General features: G+C 41.0%; 1 protein-coding gene across 1 annotated transcript; it reads right to left on the bottom strand.

Moving 5' to 3' along the window:
* Positions 1–182: 182 nt before the first annotated feature.
* On the bottom strand, positions 183–25,840 carry LOC6609727 (myb-like protein AA). Its single transcript, XM_002034348.2, has 5 exons — positions 25,576–25,840; positions 3,177–3,892; positions 1,020–1,266; positions 749–952; positions 183–686 (listed from the first exon to the last, which is right to left on the bottom strand). The coding sequence occupies exons 1-5, from the start codon at positions 25,591–25,593 to the stop codon at positions 348–350; spliced, it is 1,524 nt and encodes a 507-aa protein (XP_002034384.2). The 5' UTR covers positions 25,594–25,840; the 3' UTR covers positions 183–347.
* Positions 25,841–26,595: the final 755 nt, after the last annotated feature.

Below are 26,595 nucleotides of genomic sequence, written 5' to 3'. Positions count from 1 at the left end.
AATTTACGATAAAGCCGCAGGCAATAAATCCTAGCATCGGGCGATGCGAAGGATATCGTTAGGTGTTGAGCGAAATGCATTTACAGAATTGCACACCAAACTGGATTAAGGTGCGGGATTAAGCGTAAGCCCGGTGGCACATGCAATTTAATTTCCATAATCCCCCTTTATGAAAAGCCAACTTTTGTTGCTCCATTGTAGTTCGTTTATTTTATACACCATTACTAAGGGACTCTCTCTTCACTCTAAATGCTAAGCTAAAGCGAAAAATAATTTATGCGGATCAAACTTAGTTGCTAAACCACCAAAATAAGCACGCGAATCCAATTAGGCGCCATCCTTCAAAACTAGTTGAAATCGTAACTCACATAGCCCATATCCTCGCGTCGACTGCGAGGAGCTGGCTTGGGATTCCTCGTCCTCAGGGTCAGCTGGCGGTATCCCACTCCAGGCCTGTAATCCACATTGATGGGTGCATGGGGTCGCAGAGCGGACACGCCGGCCCGTTTCTTCTGCGCCTGATGGTAGAAGGCTATATCGCCGTAGCTATGCTTCGGCCACATGCACTCACAACCAGAGGGCACCGTCCGCGTCTCCGATTCCCAGCAGCCGGAGGCGTCGTTCAGTCGAATCAGATGGATGGTGCGGTTGAGCTGGATGCACGAGAAGCCCGTTGCGGAGCAGATCTAAATGCAAGTATCCCAAAGGTCATTTAACTGAATTTTTGCGTTTAATCTATGTAGCTCACCTCTCGTTTCTCGCTTCGCTCGGAGAGCAGAGCTCGGAGCAGTTCATTGCCCCTGTAACCATATTCATAGTTGTAGTTCCTCGAGGGCTGCGGTGAGTAGCTGTGGGCACACGTAACCTCCACATAGTGATTGGGACGGTAATCGCCGCTTTCCAACTTTACGGTCACCCGATTTGTGGGGCACAACGACTGATAGGTGACCACCTGTGAATGGGCAAGTAGTACATTACATTAAGTACATTATTATATTCAATTAAATTGAGTTACTTACCCCATCTGAGCTGGGATTGGGACCCAGAAACGGTACCGGTGGCATCACACTGCGAACGCGGCGCTTGCGCACGTTCTGTATCCCGTAGGGCAGCTGGGAACTCAGTTCGTCTGCGTCCTCCTCCTGACCTGCGTAATCCTCCTCGCCCTCAATGTCCACATCATCTAGACCGCCAGATGGTAACTCATTGTTGGTGTACTCGGGCTGACCTGATTCCCCTGCTCCCTCTGCTACATCCATGGCTGACCTGAAATTGCATATGCATGGAAATTTGTTAGTTTTGGCCATGAATTAGCGCTGCTCTCATCTCGCGGCCCACTGGAGCTGCTTTCGCCTCTACGACTGTCTGATGTCGCCGCAGGCAAGCGGAAATGACTGCAAAAGCGGTTTTACACATGAAGAAAAATGTGTAAGAATTCTGAACAGAACTGGCAACTAATCCTATCATGATTTCAAAAAATTTGAAATTTCTTTTAATTTTAAAAGAACATTTTATATATCAGTTTTACATAGTCAGGAAAATTTTGAGTAATTTAAGAAAACATGTAAAATGATCTTACATTTTAAAGAACTTTTTTCCTATGTGATATTGCCTGTGGTGGCGTGGTTAAAAACAAAATAAGTTCGTTTTTGACGTTTGTTATTTGCATGGCCGCCGTTTCTTTTCTGCAATTTTTCCAGTTGGCCAACAAAAGCGCATCATTTTGCATTCAACTGCAGCAAAAGCCAATGAATTTTTTAGCTTTCGCTTTGGCGCGCGGCTTTGTCTGTGGATGGAGCGATGGCCATGGGGCTGTGCCGGGAGATTCAGATTGGTGGGCAGGAGATGCTCGTGACGATGGCGTTGTCCTGAGCCTGTGGCGCGGCACAAAGCTCTCCGCTTCGCGAATGTCGTTGGCTGCCAGCGGATTTCCCCCCTTCGTTGTCGATGCCTCACAGTACATCTCCCACACCCCGGAGTCCCCATACAGATACCATCCCACCACATCCCCTTGCCCCATTCCTTACCCTATTCTTCCTGCCCCGAAGCTTTAGCCCTCCGATCCAGCGGCGTTGGCATTTTTGAAGCCCTCTTTCAGGGTAACAACGGCTTTGATAGTTTTGTCGCAAAGTTTGTGAAAAGGTTTTGAAATGAATGCAGCTGGAATAGTTGAGGTGAGCGCTGGTTTGAATTAGCACAAAAAAAGGACTGGTATTATACGGTTTTGAGTTCTTGCAACAGCGAATAATTGTGTTTTTCATGTGAATGCTTTCTAAGAGTTTTATCTAAATCGATTTTTGCTGACGGCTTACCTTTTGCAAAGGAATCTATGAGATTTGTATTTAACAAAAATATGACCTTATGACCTTGGGTGCATTCACCCAAGAAGTGGCAGGGTATCCTTTCTACTGAGCACAACTTGAATGACTTATTTTTTCCTCTTCAAGGAATCCTCAGTCATATTTCGGTGGGAATTCCCTTTATATTGCTGCTTTTTTGGTGCATGCAAGACGCAGATTACGTAATCCCTGGCTCAGAATGCACATGATCCATGCAGCTCCTGATCTCGTTCAATCTGACAAAGGGGATAAAGCGCAGTCGACTGGAGGAATCAGCTTAAGCGCTTACGTTTGTGCTCACGCTTACGTCATGCGATGTTGTCATTGACTTTTAGTTGATATGCAACCAGCAAGCCAGAGAGCCCAGATTAGTCTGACTGCCGACTGCCGGGATGGACTCTGCAGATGGAATAAGATCGGATAAGCAGGAGGAGGCGCAGGAGTAGCAACTGCAACTGGTACGGGCAAAGGAGCAGGCTTTATGGCTTGGTTCCCCCCTTCTGTCGGCTCCAATCATATCCGGCCACATTTCCACGGAATCTGAACTCAATGAATGCGCGCTACACGCCAATGCCTCTAATTATCCATACTTTCGCTAAATAGTGATGACTTAAGTATATGAATCTTCCTCAAGGTACTAATCACTTAATATTTTTGGAACAATTCAAAGGCTCTACAAATAGATACAACATTTTCAAAACATCCTTAAGAGCGATATGTCTCAGAAGCAAATTGACTTAACTAAATTTTAAAATTATGTTTTTTAATACTTAGGCATTACTTTTGGAAAAAGATACAGATTAAACTAAATGTTACCTTTCTCATCACTGGTCTTACCTTTGGTTGATGTTGCTGCTGCGGCTGCGACGCGCCAGCAATAATTGCTCCTGCTCCTCCGTCGGCTGCAGCCAGTCGATGTTGCTGTTGTCCTTGATGTTGCTGTTGCCATTGCTGTTGCTATTACTATTGCTGTTGTCCTGGTCTTTGTCCTGGTCTTGGGTAACAGCAAACCTGCCCATACCTTGAACGGCCGCATTTAAGTCGGACAATTGCAGACGGAAGTCGTTGCGAGCATTCTCTGGATCATCATCAAACTGTCCCAGTCCCATTCTCATTCCAGTTCCCATTCCCAATCCCTGTTGCTGCTGTTCGAGTTGCTGCCGTTGGTGTTGCTGCCGTTGGTGTTGCTGCTGCTGTTGCTGTTGCTGTTGCTGCTGCTCATGTTGCTGCTGCTGCTGCCGTTGTCGATGTTGCTGCCTGTCGTATATGCTGTGGATGGGATTTCCGTAGAGTTTTTGCTGCTGTTCCTGCTGCCATTTGGCCGGTGCTTTGTTGTAGTTATAGTTGTCATTGTTGTCGTCCTCGTTGCTATCTGCAATGCCATCAACGTCCACATCCCCGTGCTCCCACTTGTAGTTGTAATCGTTGTAGTTGTTGTCCGTGGCGCTTCTATAGCCGTATCTATTGTTTTTCTCCTCGCAGGCCAGGGCGAGCGTTCGTCTGGAAGAGCCACTACCAAAACAGCGAGCAGCTAGAATGACGGCCAGGAGCAGCTGCAAATGTGGCAGAAACAAAGAGATTTGCTCGATAAGAAGGGTGCGGCACAAGGCAACGGAAATGTTAAACAATTGTTGTGTGGATAATAAACTGCAAAGTGTCAACAGTTGTCGAGGGGGGGCTTGGTATGCAAATACCCCTCAATTCGAATGGCAAACAATGCATGTGGATTAATATTTATCACATGCGATTAGGCAGCGCAATGAATAGGTTTATAAAAAATATTTGCTGGGTATTTGGGCATCAAAGGCTTATTCAAACCACTGGATTTGTGGGAGTCAATGAGGTATATATGCATTGTGGTTATTCATAGTAGTTGTTGTTGTCTTAGTTGTTATTAATACCTTATCAATTCTTTAAGTACTATACTTTCGCAGTGCTACCAATTAATTTGATAAATGCCTCTTTAATTTCTTGGAAAATTTTCAAGCAACTTTTAGTTAATGTTCTTCCCCAATTTTGTATTTTATTGTTCTGCACGAGAAGTAGATATTTTCTTATCAACATGAAGATACTTAGGAAAAGCCTTGCGATAAGAATCAAATGATAATCAATAATGCTGATAAGCGTGGTTATCAGTTGGACAAATATTACAACACGTCTAAAATTACTTTAGTAATTACGAAACACGATTGCTGCTACTTTATAAAATTCCTAGAAAATCCATCGATAACTTTCTAATTTCATTAGAACTAAGAATTTAGTTTTTGTTCCCTTTTTTTTGGGAAACTCTGTAGTCTACTGCTGTCAGCCGAAAATCGACCGCTAATTCAACTAAGAACTCAACAAAATTCCGATTGACGAAACCGAAAACTTAAACCTAAACAGCCTCCAAGTTCGCACTGAGCCGGCTAGGGGGAAAGTTGAATTCCCTGCTGGATGTTGACAATCAATGTGCTTGGGGAAATTGGAATAACGTCAGGACCAAAAAACCGAACCCAAATAAGATGAAAAGTTTTCGCCTGGCCTTCCCCTTATTTCCACTTTGAGGTTGAGAAACTTTTCGGTCAAGATTTTCAGACATGTCTGTATTTGTGTCTGGTGTCTATGTGCGATTTCTCAGATTATGTGGTCCTGTCCAATAAAAAAAAAAAACCTAGAAGTGCCCCAAGTGAAAATAGTTGGGCGACCTTTAGCGATAATGCGCTGCACGCGCATCCTATCCTTTCCTATCCTATCCTATACTATCCTATATAGGCATCCAGATATAGTCGTCGTACAGCTAGCTACATTCATTAGAGGCACACACTACGTGACCGAATAGTTGGCGCCGGAAATGCTCAAAACTGAGATATGAACACAGAGCTCTCCTCCAGCGGCTCCATTTCCTGTTCCCACTTTTCCTTGTCGCTCTACAAGTTCTTTTGTCTTAATCTGGCTTTAACATGTACTGCAAAAAGTTTGTTACAAGTCTACAAGTTCAAGCGGATTTCTTATTCATATATTCGTTACACTATTTAACAAGACCAAGCATTTTTTTAAGTGTATTATACATGGAGCATACATATATGTGGAAGCATCACGGATGTATGCAAGTGTTGTTGCCGCTCTGGATTTATAAGATTTCATTTATGCTCTGGCCGGGCCTACCACAAAACTTCTTTCATTTATCTCGGCCTCGTCCGCCCCACCTTCGATCCCCCAATTCCTCGCCAGCGCCTCCAAGTTTCGTGGGACCAGCAAGTTTGTCAAACTATTTGTATGGAATTCACAATTTGTGTTGATGAAGTTTCGCCCAAGTCGCTCCAAGTCGCAGCTTACGAAGGCGACCGCGTGATCTGCGTGAACTGTGTGAACAAGTGTTTATGGAATTGAATTATTTTCCTTTTTCCTTGTTTGGTTTAAGGCGTGGATTTCCCCTAGTTTTGTTTCTGATAAACCAGGTGCGAAGGCGGACTTTGTGTGCTATCTTTTTTTGTGGCTTACAGGTGGCTTTGTGTGGCCAGTCGCTCTTTGTGTGATTTAAAGTGGCTTCAATAAGCCGATTTCCTCGGGTCAAAGAAAATTTAACTTTGATGGCTTTTATCGGTTTTATTTTAACGCCATTAATAATTAAGTTAGAATGGAACTAAGCAGTTCTGAAGCTTAGCTTTACTTAGAGTTTTATAAAATATGTGGGAAAATTTAAAGTCACGTAAGATGGTTATATATTATATATATAGATTCGAGTTTTCTTGAAGAATATATTTTTATTACATTTAAGCAATAACTTTTTAATAACGTTTGCAATATATCTATAAGCATACTATTTCAATAATATTATAAGGAAATTGTTTTAGTAACCCGCATATTATTTTGACAGTGACCTATTCCACTTTATATGGCTTTTTCTCCTTGATTTATATGTGTACATTTTCCAGGTGAATTTTAATTGAAATACAACCATAGAATTTCAGCACCATGGAAGACGCTTAGCCTCGATTTATTTTGTTATTGCTGCGAATGCGGCCCTATATTTTTGTTGCACAACCTAGCGTAATAACAAAAACAATAACACCGGCTGGGGCAATTGAAAAAATAATTTCATAATTTATGGTGTTAGTTTTCGCATAGCGTTTGCAGCCTTATGCAAATGATTGCGCTTTTTGGTTGTTTATTATTTTATGTTTTTGCTGTCTACGAATTTTTTTTCGTCTGCCATTCAATTACATTTTTGCAATCAAACTGCAATGTGGCCAGACAATGTTCAGTTGCTCACCTGGCCAGAACAGACAGCCAAACATACAGGTATTTATCAAAAATGATATATATGTATAGATATATATATATACCCAGTGATACCGTTAGCATATGTACATATATGTGGGGCGTACTGTTGCATATATGTTGCATAAATTTGTGACCTTTCAGTTTTCAATTGGATTTCTCTGCACGGCGGCAATTGTTCGAGGAAAACTTGGTCCTTGCATTGGCAGCAGTCGGAAAAACAACACAACTAAGCGGGAGAGTACCCAATTTGCATGCTTGTAGTGGTATGTTTTTTGGGGGGAGGGGGTGGTGTTTTTTATATAACTGCAATAACATGAGCATGCAATTCTCCCCTCGATTTGTTTTAATTGTTGCTCCTTGCTCGCTCGGTCCTTGTTTTCGTTGCTGTTGATGTGATCCAAAGCCCCGCCCCTTGTTATTGTTATTTTTTCGGCTCTGTCTGGCGCTTATTGGCAATTGTCAAATATTGGTTTTTTCCTATTATTGTTTCATCAATGGCATGAAGCGATTTTAATTAATCGCCCAAAGTTTGCCAATTTCAAAGTTTTTCGGTATTAGTTCGTTGTCATGTTCGCTGGCCAACAGTTGTCGGCATTTTAGATTATGTTTTGGGGGTTGCTTTTTCAATTAAGAGCCGCAGCAAGAGCCATCCTCTAGATTTAATGTTACGCATACGCCATGTGTGCCATCAACGGTTACCATGTTCGCACACACACACAAGCACACAAGCACACAAGCACACAAGCACACATGCACACGCAAACAGGACAACTGGTAAAAGTAGCAGATTGGTTGCTCTGCCGGCTGCAAATCCTGTTAATCACCTCTATCACAGGTGAGGCATCTGCACGTAGCTCACTTTTTGCCGCTCTAAGTCGCAGTCGCGTTGTTACAGCAGCATGAAAGAGACAGTAAAAGATAGTTGAAGCGAGATGGTGGGTGGGGCGGAAAACTACTTACAACCACTGCTGGTATCATGTCCTTTTTTCAGCTACATTTGGAACTAAATATGTTCTATTCTAGCTATTTTTGTTATAAAATGTATATCTGATTTTACAATATGTTTCTTGTTTTCTGGGTGTATTATAAAAGGATTTACTTATCTCATCAGCTAATTAAAGAGAAAGATGTAGCTATATATATGTATTATATATTATATTATCTGTTTGTGTGTATTGTATTATAATGTAGCGCATAGCATGTTAGAATTAAAACGCTTTTTCACTGTTTTCATTAGGAACTTGACTAGGTTGTTAGCTTGCCAGCACTGTTTATATGTTTTCATATGCAGGTGGAGAAGTTAAATACACTCCGGTCCTGTCAACTGAGACTTTGATCCGGCTGAAGCCTCCATCGGTGGTCTAATGTGTCTAATTAGTGTCTCTTTCAACGCAGTGGCTTTTTGTGGTCCTGGTTTTTATGGACCTCATTTGCCGATTTTGAAGGCGAGTGCATTACTGGCTTTTCGCTGACCTTTAACCGCTGGTCATTTAGATCCATCCTCTCAGCGGACCAACAATGAACAACCACCATCTATGGTTGCCAGGAATTGCGTTCCAAATCTAAAATATCCGATTTTAGGTTTAGAAGTTTTCACCATTGTTTGGCAACACATTCTACTCTTCAGTTCTTTTCATGTGCGGGATGCTCCATTGTGAGATGTGGGAAATATTACTACCCAAGGGGGTAAGGTCAATAGGTCAGATTTTAACAATGTGAGTCAAATATCAGGCATAATTCGGTCAGAATTAAAAGTGGTCTCAAATTTTGAATTTAAAGCAATTTATTTTTAGTGCAGAAAAGTAGTATTTTTATTGTTTCCTGGCAATTAAAAATATTCTATTAAAAACATATTCCCTTGGCATTTTTATGTTAGCTTCCTGCGAGTTTTGCGTGGCTGGGAAAATTCCTGTTTGTTTGGCATGCTTTGGTTTTCATATTGATTTATATGAAGTGCGCTTGAGAGTGTGTGCGTGGAGGGAATGCAACAAGTGCAACAATGCAATCAGCACACGCACACTCGCTCAGCCGTTTACACAACGCCATGTATTTAAATGTTTCCCCAAGTATGTGTTTGTGGCATCGTGTGGAATTCTTGCATCCTTATAGTACATTTTAGAGGGCGAGTTTGTGTGTGCACAGGAATAAAAGGTTTTTATTTCAAGTCCAGATATACATAGTATAGAACAGATTTTCTATATATATCCTTGGGCAGCGATAATTGTCAAGGATTTGTAGAAAGCCTTAAAGTTGCATAGCTTTCATTTGATACTCTTTAGAATGCGTATCTTTTAAGCTCTATTAAGATTTAAGCATAATCGGTAGAAAATCTAATATCTAATACAATTTTTTCCAAGTGCTTTAACTGAGTGGTAGTGGAGCATATTGAAATTGTTGCCATAGCGAGCGTAATCCCTGCCAGCGACGGGTTACGCGCTCTGAAAAGGGCAGATCGGCAGCCTTTTCCCAATGCTGATGCCAACAGAAAAAAATGTAATAAACGCCAAGAAAAATATTTGTCAAATCAATTTAGCCCACACCAAAACGAGGATTGTATGAGGGTGTGTTTAAGTGTCAAGGGCAGGATGGAGAAAATATGCAGAGTTCACCCGCACATTCACACTTGGTAAGCACACTTTTTCGTGTGTGCGGGCGGTGGAAAGTCAGTTTGGAAAGTTTTTGGCCCAGTGAGATAAATGGCACTTGAGCGTTTTATTTTCTCCGCTCCGGCGAGGCAAATAGGATGTGCGGAGGTGTTTTTCAGCAGGTTCATATCATTTGGGAATTAAAGGGTAAGCAGGGGAACTACTCTAGCTTAAATGTAGAAGGTTTGTTTTAGATACAAATTTAAAAAAGCACTAGTTTCGCTACTCAAAACTAGTATATTTAATTGTAAGCATGTATTTTTTTAAGCATTTATCAAAGTCTGTTTTCGTCGCTGAAAAAAAGTTGTTATTTCACGATATTTTATTCGATGCCGTTTTATTGCTTTCTTATTTGCAATTTGGCCTTTTGTGCCGGCAACCAACCCGACGGGAATACAACATGACAGCGACCCAAGTCTAGCTCTCTGTCGTGTGTGTAAAATATTATTGAAGACCCTGTTGAGAGAATGCTGCTATATCCTGTCCTCTGTTCACAACTTGTCTGTTCCATTATACATGTACATACATATATATATATATATATATATATATACTTATATATATGTGTGGCACATGCTTTGATTGAGGTATGCCGCACCAACAATAACAGGCATCCAGCAGAAATCTCCACTTATTTATTAAATTTAAAAGCAGGCAACACTAAATGGAGCTCGTGATGGGAATGGTGAGAGGTGGGGGTACTGAGGAACTTAGCCCCCAAAGGCACGGGTGAGTTCCAGAAAAGGGCTGAAAATTAAAGTTGACCAACTGTCAGAGGACTGGCAGCTCAAGTGGCCGGAACAAGCCCCATCCAAAATCCTCGGGGCTGTTGTAAATTCGCATTAAAATATGTCAGAATGACAAAAGTCTTAGCCCCTCTTTCATAATTTCTATAGAGTTGTTTACGCAGCAGCAGTGATGATCACATTATATAATGATGATCATTATATAAATGGTTGTAGTGATTAATATAAATACGTAAAACATTATTTTAAACCATTTATTTTTGTGATACTACACTCCAAGTCTTTTTATTTTCAAGTATAGTTTTTACTTTACTTCATCTGTCAAAGATGAATGGTATGGTATCTCGAGGTAGCCTTCATTTTTTGTACACATTTTTTTTCTGTGGTTCTGTGATTGCTTTCACCCTCCACTGGCAATCCTTTGAGCTGTTGTCGTCGCCTGACAAATTGATGCTTTGACATCCTTCGAGCAAAAGTTTAATCTCTCTCATTGACGAAGTTAAGGCGCCCTGAGCCGTTCAAGTGTGCAAATATTTGCCGGCTGTTCTTATTAAATCTTTTTGGGCATTGCCTTGGGGTTTATGCATCAATTTATCACCCCGTCTGAGATTACGTAACGAAGCTCAGATTAAGGACATCCTCCTTCCGCCTCGACTCCATTTCAATCAGTTGCGGAAGTGGACAAAAACTTCCAGCACTTTGCTGCAATTTGGGTTGGTCGAGAAAAACGTTTTGCAATTACCACTACGAATTTGTTGTCATTACTGCACTGGCTGAACGGAAATGCCTTTGAAGTTTCGTTGCAGCCGCTACCAACAATAAGTGTCATGTGAGACCCACTTCCGTTGACTCATTTTTCGTTTGCCTTATTTATGTGGCAGGACTTAATGACAATCATGTCCTGGTCCTCAGATTGCCGTTTCCAAATGCCATTCTTTGTTTATTTGAGCAGTTTTTGCCGAAAACTTTGACTCGTTCGTCGATTGCATTTTCCTCCCCCTCAATTTCAGTTGAGTTCAAGTGGGTGGCACGGGACACATGCCCAATTTATGTTCAAACTTTACCCTCATAAATGTGACAGGACGGGTTGGGGGGTATTCTGTATAGCATTTGCTTTGCAGCCATGCCTACGGCTTGGAATGCACTCCAAACATGTCCGTGTAGGTGCCATACATCAGCCTGTGACTACAAACAAATTCCCACTTTGTCGCCTATGTGAGCTCTGTGAAAGCGCTTATTTATATCAAAGCACACATTATGGATTCGCAAATGAGTGTGCTTTAAAGCAGGTACTTAATTTTCAAAAAGATTTGGTTAAGCATCCACAAATATAATAAATATCGGACTGTGTTCCAGTATTTACATAAATTTGGTTTATAGCTTCTAATTTGTACTTTAATATTTTGGAGAGAGTACACATAAAAGACATATTCAAAAGACCGCATATTTTTATATTTTTTTTTTAGTTTGCAATCATCAGATTTGCAGAAAGAGCAGGCCTTCAAAATGCACTTCTGCTAAGTTTGCAAATATATTTGGTAACACGCTAAAGTTTCCTTAAAGGACATCTGGTGAAAACTTTTGATTATGTTCGGGCCTTAGTCACCTGCTTTATTTTGTATCTATTCACATAATGGCAGATTGGGATTATGCCTAGTTATTAGTTTTGTCATTTTTATGGAAGTAAAATTTTATCCTTGAACTGACCTCGTTCTGAGATTTCATTGTTGCGGTTGAAGAGTAATTTTGTCTGCTGCAAGAGCTCAAAATCTAAACATGATTCAAGTTGTTCCTTGGGATTTCGAGTATTTGATTGTATTTACATTGTGCCCAAATCATGAGAGTTCAAAACGCCGAAGCGGATAATGCTGGATAAAGTGGGAACCCTTTTCACAATTTGAAAATTGTGTTACTCGAGATTGTCAGCTAAGTAGATACCAAGTAGTTGAAATCCATACGGGTTATGAAAATGTATATTCATATTGTGCTCGGTGAATTTCAGTTGGGAGCCAGCGATGCAGATATACTTTGCAGTTGCAAAGATACAGCGAAGCACTTGCAGATTCAGATACGAATGTACAAAGATACAGATACTGTGGAGGTAAGCTAAGCCAGCCATTCGAGTGGCAATTTGTGCGTGCAACGATCCGGAAAAGCCACTCAAGACTAGGCGAGCCACATGTGTAAGTACACCGTGAGATTGACGCCCTTGATTTGAGAATCCAAAAGATATATATTTACAAATTCAAGTCTCTGAATCACTATATAGCGAGATATTTCAATGAAATTATTGTAAGAAATTTTATATAATTAATTTTAATTTCTCCCAACTAGGCATTCATTTCTCTATATGCAGCAACCAAAAGTATGAATAGAAGTTGCCGAGATTACTAGAAAATGTGAATGCAAAGAGGGTTTGTGGCGCTTCTAAATCAGCTGGCGAATTGCATGTTGGGGGCAATTTCAGCGCGAAAAGCTACAGAAGCCGGAGAAGCGGCTCAATAAAATAATCATGAGCTTGCGTTGGCCGGAAACAAATGTGCATTTAACATTCATGTTGGCCAAAAATCAAATGCACACATGCAAGCACTGCCAGGACTTAATCCTGCTGGTCCTGCCGCACCACCCCACTTCCTCCATCCTCCACTGCAATAATCTTTTCGCTTTTCCTTTTGCTTCGTCTGTCTGTCAGGGTTATGTAAAACCAGCCACAAAGTCATTTAACTGAGCGGATGTTTGCGGCCAAATGAAGGGGCACGCAGCTCCAGCTCCAAGTGGGCTCCAAGGGGAAAAGCGGAAAATGGGGGAAACCGGAGCGAAATCGGAAAATGGACGGGCGAAAAGCTCCTGTGTCTGGGCCACGTTTAGCACGCGCACGGTCGTAAATTTTTGGTCGGCACAGCCCCTTGGACAGTTTAATTTCGATTTCCCTTTTATCCAATGGCTGCGAAAATCGCGCGTGCAGTCCAAAAAAGAGAAAACAACGCAACCAGTTCAAAGAAAATCGGTGAAAAATCGAGGAAAACTCTTGCCGGATGGCAGTGGCCATCGGCGGAAACGAACGCGACAAATGCAAGAAAGTCGCAAGTAATTCGCAATGCATAAATAAACGCACTGAGCGGCGACATTAAGGACATACGCAAAAAGGACACAAAATGGAATTTTCCTAACCTTTTTTTTGTTTTTTTTTATAAATTTTCCCCCTGTCAACACGCTGCTGCTACTGTTGTGACATTTAAATTAAGTTCGTGATTTGGCAAATTTATTTTGATTTATGCACTTTTACATACGAGTGTACATGTGGAATGTGGAAAATCTAGTTTCAAACGAATCTCGCTGGCAAAAAAGCGAGGACACACGATTAATTGCCCTGTCATGGCTGCGAAAATTAATTTCAATTTTTGAATGACATCTAATTGCGATGCCAAGAGGGATTTCAATAAATTTGGGCCATTACTCGATTCTGGGTCATTGGGATGATCTAATTACGGCGGGAATCACATTAGGCTTATACCAAAATCAATCAAGAGCTGGCGGAAATTAACCGTATATAGAAAACAAATAGCATCATGAGCCCTGAAATAATTCAATAATACGAATAAATAGATTGCTGTGAATAAACTAAGTTCATTTTTCTACTTTGCCTTTAACACAAAAAATTTATTTCATTTATGAATTAAGATTGCACAAGCAAAATAAATCCGTTCACAGTGAATTTTCTGTTCGCCTTCAATTCCATCTCATCCATATTTAAGTAGACTTTCGGGATATAAACCTTTTACGTTCTGTTACCCCAAATCCCTAACTCTTTCAAAATCCTGCACGTTCATAAAGATACAACAGAGAGGGCAGAGAAAAAATTGAAAAAGGTCAATTGGCGGTAAATATAAACTGTGTATGGCATAAAAGTTTATATTGCACATTTGCACACATGCAGGCCACTTAGTCATAAACGTCTCTCTGTCCGAGGAACATGTACATATTTATGCATTGTGTATAAATTTTTCAATATAATTTTATTCGCTTACTGGCCGCTACTTCTCAAATTTGGTTATCACTGAAACGTGTGTGCGCAGCAGATTACTCTGTCTCTTTCTCATGTCATCGGACTGTCTCTTTCTTGACTCACGTTACGTCTCTTTCTTGTGATCTGCGCTTGTCTCTTTCATATCGACACACTGTCCGTCAAAACATTTTATTGCCTCAGCTGCGAGAGTCGCATTAAAAACAAATCAAAGATACAAAGGACATAAATACTTTTACGAGTTGAAAGCTGTCGTATTATTTGGAAGGAAAGCTGCGTAATGTTTCAATGGGATTTTCACCAATTTTGTTATGATTTTGCACTCAACTGTTACTCAAGTTGTGCCATTTAGCTCGAATAGAAGGCAGGCAGAATCGATTTGATGAGTCCATTGATTTGGTAAAAAAAAAACACCACAGAAACCAGGCAAATGAATTATTTAGCCAATTTTATAAAATACCAGACACCGAGCATTGTAATTAACTTATAAATAATTACATTTTGCGGCTGCGTTTAACTGGGAACCGCATACAAAATGAACACATTTGGCTTTTCAACTTTAGTGTTTGCATGTGCGTGGTCAATAATTAAAAAAACCTCCGATGAACCAATAATTTGGCTATTGCAAGTATTTTTCTTGCAAAAGCTGGAGCTAGCCAATAAACTTGGAGTAATGTAATCATCATAAACTGTCTGTATATTTATTTTCATGGATTTTAATCAACTGTTGCTCATTAATTGGCGATTTACTGACTACTATTTTTCCGAGTTAAATAAACGAAGTGAAATAACCGCGTGATTGATGGTCGCTAATTAACTTTGATAATATTAATATTATTATTATGATTATTGAGCCTCTCGTTTGATGGTGATGAAATGACCTGGTTACCGGTGAACATCAAATGCCATTCCGGCCATGCGATCTAGAAAGCTTGTTAAGTTCGTATAATCAGGATGGTCGCTCGTAATTATGTGCATATAAATTGCGTGTTGCAGGAAAATGGATTTAATATCAACGATCCGCCCATCTCTTCTTTTGACTTCTGGCCTGGTTAGAATCGAAGTTAAAGCTTCTTTAACCACTGAAATTCTGGCAATTAGTCAAAAAAATGGGGCTAAAATTGCCTGCGGTTAGCCGGCTATTTTCAGTGGCAATTTGCCGGAATGATTTGGTAAAAGTTTTTCGATTAACCTAAAGGGCCAAGGACAACTATTAGGGGTATATATATATATATATATGTGTGCTACAGTACACACCCTTCATCATCTCCCCTGCGACACTCCTATTTTGGCTTATTTTTATGAGCGAAGTTTTAATGATTTACGAGTTATATTGCAACACATTCGCTTCGCACGAAGTTTTCCAACTTGTTAAGGCTTTTTAACATCAGCTGCTGCTGCAGATGCACCGAAAATCTATAATTCTGAATTCATTGCTAAGAATTTTAATGGTTTTTACAAATATTCTAATTTTTTATTTTTGGGTGACAAAAAATTATAGATAAAATATATATAGATATTATATATGACAAGATATGCATTTTATTAAAGAGTATTTGTAATTATTTTGATATTTACATATATGTAATAGAATAAAAAATTATCTACTTTATTGAATTTAAAAAATTTTTAAAATATTTTGTGCCGTGTTCTGTAAATTTCGTAAGTCCGGCAATTAAGCGCCATCTGGCGGTGGGCGTGGCACTAGCCGGTTTCTCACTTTTCGGCGCAGATTTTCCGAGGGGATCGAATCGAAATTGAGTGAGAGAGTCGAGTGCTCCATTGATTGAAATTTACGATTTGCGGGCCTGAGCTTGTTGTCCTCGAAACGGAAATGTTGTCATTGGCAATTCAGGGCGCCATTTCGCCTTCTGGCCAAGCGACGCGTCACTTTTATGGCAAACGGAAGTCCTCGTGTTATTTATGTCCTGTGGGTAATCTTCAAAGGGGGTGGGGGATAGCTGAACGAGGCCGGCGGAGAGGAGGTGTTGTCCTCAATTATGCTCTCGGTGAAGGGGAAAACTCTCGCCTGCGGCGCCTATTTAATAGCTTATTAGGACGCCGTGGCCGAAAAGTAAACAATGGCCGATGTGAAAATTCAATTAAATGTGACATCTGCCCCAGAAAATCCACGGCGTGATTTTGATATATGGGTTAAGTCGAGTGTGAGGCCCATGGCCCAATAAACAATTGATGAAACTTTCATTCGATCAGCGAAGCTAATTTATGAAGGCAACCGACGGTATTCGCATCGGCGATGGTAATTGACAATGCCAAATGACTGACTGTGGGCCAGGCCCGCAATTAGTTCCACATAATGATGCATCATTATGGCCAGTAATTCATCAACACTGCTGGCACACCCTTCCATACTCTGCTCTCTGCCCCCTGCTCCTTGCACCACAGTTTTTCCCCAATCATAAATCACGCCGAAATTTAGGCTCTTTCGTGGCCACGGTGCGTATGGGCAATTTGATAAATATTCAAGACAAATATGCAAAGCTCTGTTTTCCCACCACTCGCAAGAAGTTGAGCCCTATATATATATATATTTTTTACCTAGCCAGAAAGAAGAGCATTATTTAATCTCGTTTCGCAGCGACATTTTATCTGGGCGGGAAAGCAGCGCTAATAAGTCTGCAACGTGACATTTGCCATTTGGCGGTTCGGTGGCAAATAAAGTTTTGGTCCTTGGACAGCCGTCGGCTGCAAATGAAGAAGATGACTTTATCGTGCCACTACGAAAAAAAAAAGGCGGCGCAAAAAAGTGTACAAAAATGGCTTCGCGAATGTAAATAGCAAAACGTGATGGGCTTTCTGGGTGGGGTTGGGTGGTTGGGGTGGTGAACTCGCAGCTAAAAGTGACAATAAATGCCGGCGGTTATGTATAAATTGCTAAAGTGTGCGGAAAGATTTACGGGTCCAACCAATGGACCAAAGTGCCGCCCAGCCATGGTCCTTCGACCGCCCACTTTTCACCCATTTCCCACCCACTAGTTCTCAAACAAATAAGCAAAGCTCAGGGCCAGGCCAGGTGCTTTTAGCTTGATTGCCAGCTCAGGACGTTGCAAAACAGGTGGGTCTGGTGGATCTGGTGGTTCGGATGGTTCAGACGGATCCGGTAGATCGGGTGGGTCAGGTGATGGGCTCTGGGCTCTGATGGGCTGGCAAAGAAGCAGCCCAACCCACTCACAATGACAATTTGGCCAGCACTCGACGAGGCCGCTTGTCGCATTCAAGTGGCAGATAGAGATGGCTAGAAAGGAGGGATTACTTCCATCAAGAGCTCAAGGAGCTGTTGCCGCACTTATAGCCGTGTTGCCACCTTGTCAGCCAAGTACTGACCTAATCATCTGCATGGGGTCAGTCGATTGGCTGGCAAATTGATTTCAATTAGCTTGCCCTGCCTTTCAAAGCCGACTTTTCATATTTTCCTCTGCCAACATAACAGAATTATTAAAAATTTTCTCCCACAGACGGCGCATATAATTCATAATTCATTTGCGCATAATTTTTGGGGACACCGGATGAGTGAGTGCTGAGCCCAAACATCATTACCATCTGCACTCCCATCGAATTTGGGGCTTAATGAGGCGAGGGGAGTGGCCCTCCCACTTTGCCCCACTTCTTATGCCCAACTCACACTTGAACCATTTGTCGCCATATTTATTTTAATGGTTGCTCAATTTAATCACTTCGACATCGGCTCCACCCGCTGATGAACTCAAGTGGGTGGTGGTTGCAAAACTGAGGGGATTGGGTGGAAATTCATTGGATTGCCGTGGTGGCAATTCGGTGGAGGCACGTAAAGCAGAGAAAGTCAAGGCTCCTCTTTTATTTTTGTGGTTGAAAAATGTTTCAAGATTTCATTTTATGCGACATTTAATTAAGCGAGCGAACTTTTTTTTAAGTTTTAATGGAGGATGTCGTCGAGCACGCGAGCAATATACCCACACACACACACACTTTGAAAAACATATAGCCATGCATATGTATATGTAGTAGAACACATGCACAACGCTTTTCTCCAACACATTACGTATTACTTTAGCACACTTTAACCAACGATTTAACTACTCTTCACAAATTATGAGGTACATGCTTAGTAATGCAAAGGTTTAAAGATATATTTCCATATATATTATTAAAAATTTCAAAAAGGAATAGATACTGAGGTATTTCAAAAAATATTTTAAGGTAATAGATAATTAGAGAATGTATTGAAACTGAATTCAGGCAGTTTGAAAGTAAAATACAGTACTTGCAAGTAAAAATTTAAAATTAATCATTTTATTTATTAAATTATTCTTATTCTTTAATAAATTTCCAAAGTAAGAGCATCCCCTCTTTGCCAGCAAAAAAATTGCATATGTACACACATATTTTCCCCATAGCCTTTGCACTTTGCTTAACAGTTTATTAAATTGACTTTCAGTCGCGTGGATGCAGTAAAATATTTTGCGAAAAAATATTTGAAAATTTATTAAATCAACCCGGCAATGCATCTTCATCCCGCTCAGCATCGTCCTGATCCCGGTGGGTGCAGAGGATGCTTGCTTACAGGATGGGAGTCCTGGGCCTGCATTTTGTTGCCTGGCCAAGTGAAATGAGCTGCATCCGGTGTGTAGCAGCTGCAGGCGTTGCATTCTTAACGCCCCAGCACTCTTTTGCTCACTCACATGTCCTGCAGCTGGAAAGGCCACGGGCTACCGCTGCATCCTGCCAGCCGCATGGGTATTTTCATGTGTGCGTGTATGTGTGTGTGAGTGGCTGTGGGTGTGCGGTAGCCACTGTGTGTGTGCGCACTTTATTCCTTTTCCTCTGCGCTAGCGCATTTCCGCTCCGCAGACACTGAAACTGATACGATGGCAGGCAGCGAATTTTGATGCATTTCCGGGGAAGCTGCACCACGTTTAATGGTGGAGCGCGCACGCGAAGAATTTATGTTCAATCTTAGGAAAATAATGATTATCTTTTATTTTATGGTTGAGCGCACGACGACATCCTCCTACTTCTTTTCTTCGTTTCCCATGCATCCCGGCCATATTTTCCGGATGCACAAGTAGCACGGAGTTCAGCTTACGATTGCACTTGTCCTGTTACAGGACAATTATCGGGCGACACAAATTGCAATTGCTCGAGGCTTCGGTCAATTGATGGCCAACCATTCATTATGTCCCGGAAACAGACAACAACAGACAAGGGGCCAACGCCCACAAAACGATTTAAATTGTGATTGGGTGGGCGTGGTGATTGAAGCGTTCTTCATGGGTTAATATCCTTTAGGGTATTGGGGATTGACGAAGATTTGATAGTGCGGTTGACTGGCACATTTCCCCCTTCCATATGCCTTCATAGTGCAGTCCGAGATGGCAAATCTTAATGGCGGAACTGGGAGGCGCAATTTACAAGGTGCGGTTAGGTGCTTCAAATGGATGAACTTTACGTACTCAAGATGGAAAACTAATATACATACTAAAGAAAATCTTTATACTAAACTCTAATCTGAAATGTAGGGTATATAGAGTTTAAATACGGACTTCATATCGTACAGCTTTAAGTAGGTTTTTGGTACTCTTGCTATCTGGCATAAATGTAATTTACTTTCTGGCAAACTTTAAACACTTCCACATACAAGTATATGCAGAAATTATTCATGTTGCCTCATCATTATTTCGAAGTGTGTGAGGCGTGGTAAGAGGCACATCCTTGGAACTTTCCAAGAGGAAACCGAATAGTATTCGCTTTCTTTATTTCGTGCGCCGCATGGAAGAACTTTCTACGGATAACGTCACTCAGGGCGAGATGTGCTCAAGCCCCGCAAATGACGTAACCTGTTCCAATCTCCTGGAGAGCTGGAGCGCGCGGGACTGAAACACCAAACACTCAGCCAACCAACCACCCAACCACCCACTTAGTGTCCGACCATAAATTCCAATTAAAGTTGCCAGCTACTAACCGGCCAAAAACAGAGAGAATCCGCCAAGTGCGTTGGTGTATGTTTTTGGTTTTGATTAAGTATACGCCCCGTGGCAAATGCAGCAGTAGTAGCAATAGTTGGCCGCATGTGGAGCGTTCGTTGCATTCAAATGGCACTGGCATTTGGCCCAGCTGCATTCCATTTTCGATTCCCATTTCAATTCATTGGGGGCGGTCGACGTTGCGGTGGTTTCTTTTTTTTTTTGGCGCTGGGGGCGTGGGGGTGTGGCAGGTCGAGTGGAGTTAACTTTTTTGGCTCGCCATGTTGACTTTGCGTTTAATTGTTTTATTGTCCGCCAAGTGTTGGCCATCACACACACACACATACATATGTACACGCGCACGCAGACAGAGACACAGTCGCACTTGAAGTTTCCTCCCTGCCGGACAGTTTGTCCTGTCGTTGACCTCGTTGGCGGATTCCCGCCTCAAAGATCCGGCACTGTTCTGGCCATCTTCTCCATGGCTATTTTTTTTTTTTGCGTTTTTCAGTTCGCTGAGTTGTCGAATTCAGAAAGAGAGTACGCCGACCGTCGCCTGCTGTCTGATATACGAGCTTCTGCCGGCTGCACAAATTATGCCAAGTGCAATACTTGAGGCACTGGCCGGGAAGGGGGCGTGGCAGCAGCAGATTGGCGGCTTTAATTAACTTGGGGCACGGGAAAACAAGTTTTTCAGACAAAAGTGACATTGTTTTCTTTTCTTTAATTTAATTAAAATTTTTTACTTAGGTTGCCTTATTTATATCAAAAAATATTCAATATGCATTATGATTTAAACTATTAAATTTGGATAATAAATTTCACAGCTTTATACAAAAATACTTTTGGCTACAAATTCTTCTCTCTGTACGCGTAATTCTCATTACTTCGTGCGTGCTGTTCGTTAAGTCTTGTTTTAATTTCAATTTTTATTAACCAGCAACTTCATTATGGAGCTTCAGTTGCAACAGTAGGAAAACATGCCCACTCACTCATCCTGCACCCTCAAAATGTCCTTATCCCGGTCTAAGCTGACTTCAACAGGACATTAAGCCGACATATACACATAATAAACGCTGCATGTGTTTGCGTTGCGGTCTCAGACGGAACCAAAATATTTGGACACCACAAAGTGCAACAACACGCCAGTGTTCCAGGTGGGTGAGCAGACATAGCCCACCAACCCAAGCCCAAGCAAACCAAACTAAACCGAAACAAAATACCAAAACTGCCCAAAAACAAACAGCAGGAGCATTACTTTAATGGCCATAGACCAGCCCCATCCACTGCCAACTTTCTTGGCCAAGGTAAGCAATTGCGTGCCGGCCATCCATAAGTTTTCCGCCTGTTGGCAATCCGGTCACATAGCCATTGGACCCACGTCAGCCACTTCCGAATGCATACACAGTTGACTTGTCAGCCTGTTAATTTGCTAAATAATTTTCGAATCCGCCTCCGCCCCTTTTCGAAAAGTAACGTAACTCAAGTTGGCACGCCCATCTCGAGCAGAAATCGTGCCAAATATTTGCAATGCGGATGTTGTAGTCAAATTTTGGGTGTATTAGTGATTTCATCAACTATTTAACGTGATATAAACCAACTTGAAAATATTTTTATTAATTAAAAAACAAATATATTACTTAGGTATGATATATTTTCGTGTATAAAATTTAAAAATCTCATTTTTATATATTCTATTTATTACTTCTTTTTAAGTTTTGATATATTTCTTTAAAAATTTTCTAGTAACATCATATTGTTAATGCTATACCAGGTAAATTCCGTGACTCAGAAAATCTAACTATCCAACATCAAATTTGGCTTAGTCTAATTTCATCGAAAAGGATACGTTTTGGGGCTGGGGAGCAACTATTTATGATTTCCCAACACGATTCGTCCTACACCTTTTGCTACTCCTTCGTTTATTTGTTTGTCGCTTGCAGACTACGTGAGATTGTTTGGAGCTTAAAAAAAGAACAGATGAACCCTGAACCCCATGTCCTTCAAACACACACACACACACACAGCGACTCTCGTCAATTAGTGTTGAAGATTTAATTGTGGCACGTGTGAACTTAATTAAATGGCATTAGTTTGTGTAATTGTAGACAGGATAAGTGCGGTCGCGGACCCAAAGGGTCCATAATTATAAGGGGGGTATGTGAAAGAACCACACGAATAAAGGATGGTAATTAATGTGCAACTTTGGCCAGTGCATTTGCATTCCAATTAATTTTTGGGCACGCATGCAATATGCATTTTTTACGCTAACTTTTGTTTGCCCGCTGTGAAGGTAGTAAAACTGGCAAACAGGACGAACGTGTGGAGACTCGTTCGTTATTATTTCACAGGTCCTGGCAAAGTGTTTTGCGTTGTGCCCAACTTTAGTTGCATTTAATTAGCATTATTGTCATGGCAACGACAAAACCTATTTGCGGTGTAAATTAACTCGGTTTCCGAATGAGATGGTTGATTACCCAAAAATCATACTTTAAATATAAACAATTTTAATTAATTTAAGCACCGAATATTAGTTGTGCATGCAAATTTGGTGCTGCGAATTGCGGTTTCAGCATGGTTCATTTAATCAGGTCAACTCATTCCCCAGGCACATGTTTCCTGTTTCAAATGGGAATCGGATTTGTTTGCTACAGGAACACATACTCAAAATTCCGACTATATAAATGGTATATAAATCTCAAGACTATCTCACTAAATCTAAATGCAATGCATTTAATATGAACAAATTGGCAAGCAATTAGAAAGCATTTGAGTTTAAGCCGTAATTTGTGCAAGGATATCATTGTTTTAGCAACTCCTAAAGTAACTCGAAAATTAATTCCAGATGTTTACCGGCAGATGTTTTCCAAAATCCTAGCATATACCATTGCGAAACCAATCGCGAATATTAACTGCAAGGTTAGCTACTTTACACAGCTTATGGCTTATTGAATGCCAAAATGTTTTTACATTTCACTGCCAAAACATGACCACAGAGAATGGATGCAATTTGGGCCGAGCTTATTTATTTAACTGACGTGTTTTTCGGTTGTGGGTAGTGTCAAAAACACGTAGCGAATGCTAATCACACAATTTGTTTCGTACCAAATTTGAAACTAGGCTTTTGATTCACTTTAAGCCCTCTGATTAAATGAAGGACTTTCACCGAAGTCAGGGGAAAAGCGTCGGCAAATACAAATTGTAATGGATGGGGAGGCAGAAAAGCATGGCCAAAATAATAAACAATGAAAATTCGGCTCTAATTTCGGGTCATAACACATTTTGCGAGCAGACAAGAACCTAATTTAATTCTGTGTGGCATGGCATGGCGTTTGTTGTTTTTAGCCAAATTTCCTGTGGAAATTCTTGTCATTGCACTTAAATAATGTAAATATAATTTGGCTGTTTGAGCACATTTTATGCGAGACCATGTTTTTTCGGCCATGACGAAAATTGGGGACATGTTTTTGTTTACTCATTTCATTTGGCTGCATTCAGGTGACAATGCAACTAATTATAGTCAACAATGTGGCATGCCCCATCCAATGTTCCACGCCCCTTGACACCATTCTAAATAAATCAGAAAGTAATTAAAACAACATGAAATGCGACTGTGAGTTACAGTCGCAGCTTCGGCTGCCGTTTGAGTTCCAGTTACAGTTTCAGTTGCATTTTCCTTTTCATTTTTGTTTCCGTTTTAGTTCCAGCGGAAGCTGCACTTGCCATCCTTGTATTGCGGTGCTACCCATTTAGCAAACAAAATAAAATGGTAAATGAAATTATAGGGACAATTAGCTGGTCATTGGATACCCTAATGCAATGCAGGTCTTCTAGTTAGCCAAGTTCAAATAAGTTATAATGATATGATAAGGTTTTTAAATCACATTAGTAGGCATCAACTTTCCATTAAACTTTGAATAGTTTATTCAAATCCATATTAAAGCAAAAAAGCAATATATTGCAAAGTGCTTTCTGATGTTTCTTGTAACTTTAAATTTTTTTAAGGGTATACACAACAAAACCAACAATGACAACCATCGGTTGTGGAAACACAGCCTCAGCAAAACAAAACTGGGAATAGGAAGTATCTTGGGATGGGTATTCGCCAGGATTCAGGGTGGTGGCAACAAGCGATGGCCAAAAGGGAAAAAAGGCAGAAGCAAAACAAACTTAATTTACGCTTATTTGCGTTGACAAATGCTTCCGAAGGAGTGCAACTTTTAATTGCAAAATTTATTTAATTTGCTCATGCGATGCGAAGCTAACTGATTAACACAGAGAATGCTGTAAATGCAGGCACATTTAAGCCGAATAAAGCAGCGACATTTTTCAGTAATCAGTAACATATATTTAATCCCCCGATGGCTACACATAGGTGTCACTTTCATGATAATTAGCGAACTACTTCGCTCGAGGGCGGCCATACGTCATAGCCAGTTGTCAATTGGCCGGAACGATTTATGGCCCAGTTTAATCAGCATCCGGCCGCCATAAAATGCGAAATCAATTTTGCCATGGCTAGCATTAAATTCTTTGCAAGTGACGTAGCAAGAAATGTACATTAGTTGTGGCGAAAGTGTGCTAGCGCTTTTTGCAGGCAGTGTTTCTTTCGTTTTTTTTTTGTATTTTTTTTTTGCCGCAGGCGGAATTTTCATTAAAGCATTTTTGATGTCTAATTTGCATATTTTTGCAGCTGGCCGAGTTGCATGCCGACACTCTGAGGCAGCCAAGTGACACGTTAAGCATTCAAAAGCGGGTGGAAAACTGGCCTGGAAAATGGGCTGTGGAAAGTGGAAAGGCCTGCACTGCACTCGAAAGAAAAGTGCAAGCTCTTCTCTGCTGAAGGCGATGGCCGGCTGTCACTCGCTCCTCCACTGCTCTTCTTCTCTTCGCCGCCATGGCTCAGATTTGGCCAGGACAAAGTGTCGAGTGGCAACACTAATTCGCATGCTGCACGAACAACAGCAGCAACATGGAAACTGCACTCAAGCCCATCCCCCCCCTTTTTTTTTTGTTTGGATTTTCAGCTAAATTTGTGCCAGCGCTTTTCCCGCTCACTTTTTGTTAATTTCCAATTTTCAAACCATTTCTGGCTGACTGTGTGCACAGCTGCTCTGTCTGTGTGTTTGTGGGCGAGCTTGTGGGTGTGGGTAGTTTCGGTCAACATTTCGTTTGGCTCATGGCATTAATTCAATTACTGTTTGCATATTGCCAGAGATCCAAGCTCATGTAAGTTTTATCGTTACCGGGCAAAAGGATGTTGCAGTTGCATATGCATTCTTGCGAGAAGAACTTTGAACTGTTCGCGAAAACTGCAATGAGCTTATGAAGCAGTGCAAGCAAAATCAAAAGTAATCTGGTTTCGAAACTGACAGGAAAAAGAGAGAGAGTATGTTTTGCAAATATTTTTATCAGGAAATTTGAACACAATCGAAAAACTCCCTTTAGAGTTGCGTTTTAAATCATTCAGAATTTCGAGCAAAGTATTCATGACTTTATAATCGTTTGCAGTGCAGCAAATAGTGAAGTGTAGAAAGAATTTCCAAATTTGTATTTCTATTTTTTGTTCGTACACAACAGATATGTTGAACTTACCAATGCTTTGGAACACATGACGTAACAATGCTGATGCCTTTTTTTGATTTTTGCGAATATTCAAGGAACCTGATGAGTCTGGGCAAGTTTTCAAAGACAACTGACAGATCCTTGTTTCATATTTTGTAGCTGTACAGCTTATTTCCATATATTTCAGACACCGAAACAAATTTCTCTAACTTTTTACCGACGGTTCGGAGCGATCGCGACGCGATTTTGTTCAGGCTTCTGCGAATTGGTATTGGCTTTTGTTGCGAATGAGCCACCAGAAGCCAGATGCTTGGCCATTTATAATGTTGGCCAGAAGTGTTAGCCGTGGTTTAGCGCCTTGTCCGATGCTTTTGCTAGATATGCCACCTGTTGTTATACAGGAGAGCGATTGACATTGGGAGTGGAAAAGCCAGCGGAACGCTCAAACTATTTACTCTCCTATCAAAGCCTGTAAATACAAGAGTGGCCACCGAAAAACTGCCGGAAATATGCAAATAATTTGATAATAAAATAAACTAGATGAATTTCAATAAATTATATAGGTATAATTTAATTAAAACATTTTTGAAAATGTGTGCACAACCATGCTGAGTATCTTTTTGTATTTTCTCTTTCTTTGATGAAGCTAAAAGTGACTCCTATTGTGTTGACCTTCATAGTAGCTACAGAGTAAGAAGGATAAGGCTGGACGCCACTGTTGGCGTCGTCATCAGCGGCATTATATAAAGTGCATACCAATGTAGAAGGGGCAGCTAACTGAGCGGTGGCAGCTTGCTTATCGCGCCGCAAGTGTCGGCAGTCAGAGTGAGATAGTGATAGTTCTCCGAGAGAGAGAGAGCGATAGAGGGAGAGAGAGATAGAGAGCGAGGGAACAGGAAGACGCACCCACACTGCAGTGGAATATCCCGCCGCGCTGATAACATTTGAATTTTTGGCTTGATTTATGGCCATAACATGAAACTAACTCACTGACATATCGGAACAAGCTACAACAAAAAAAAAAACAGCACTGTGATAATACAAAAAGCA

This window comes from Drosophila sechellia, chromosome 2R, assembly GCF_004382195.2.
Source record: "Drosophila sechellia strain sech25 chromosome 2R, ASM438219v1, whole genome shotgun sequence".
NCBI lineage: Eukaryota > Metazoa > Arthropoda > Insecta > Diptera > Drosophilidae > Drosophila > Drosophila sechellia.
The sequence above is the reverse complement of the archived record's forward strand: the minus strand, read 5'-3'. Positions and strand labels throughout refer to the sequence as shown.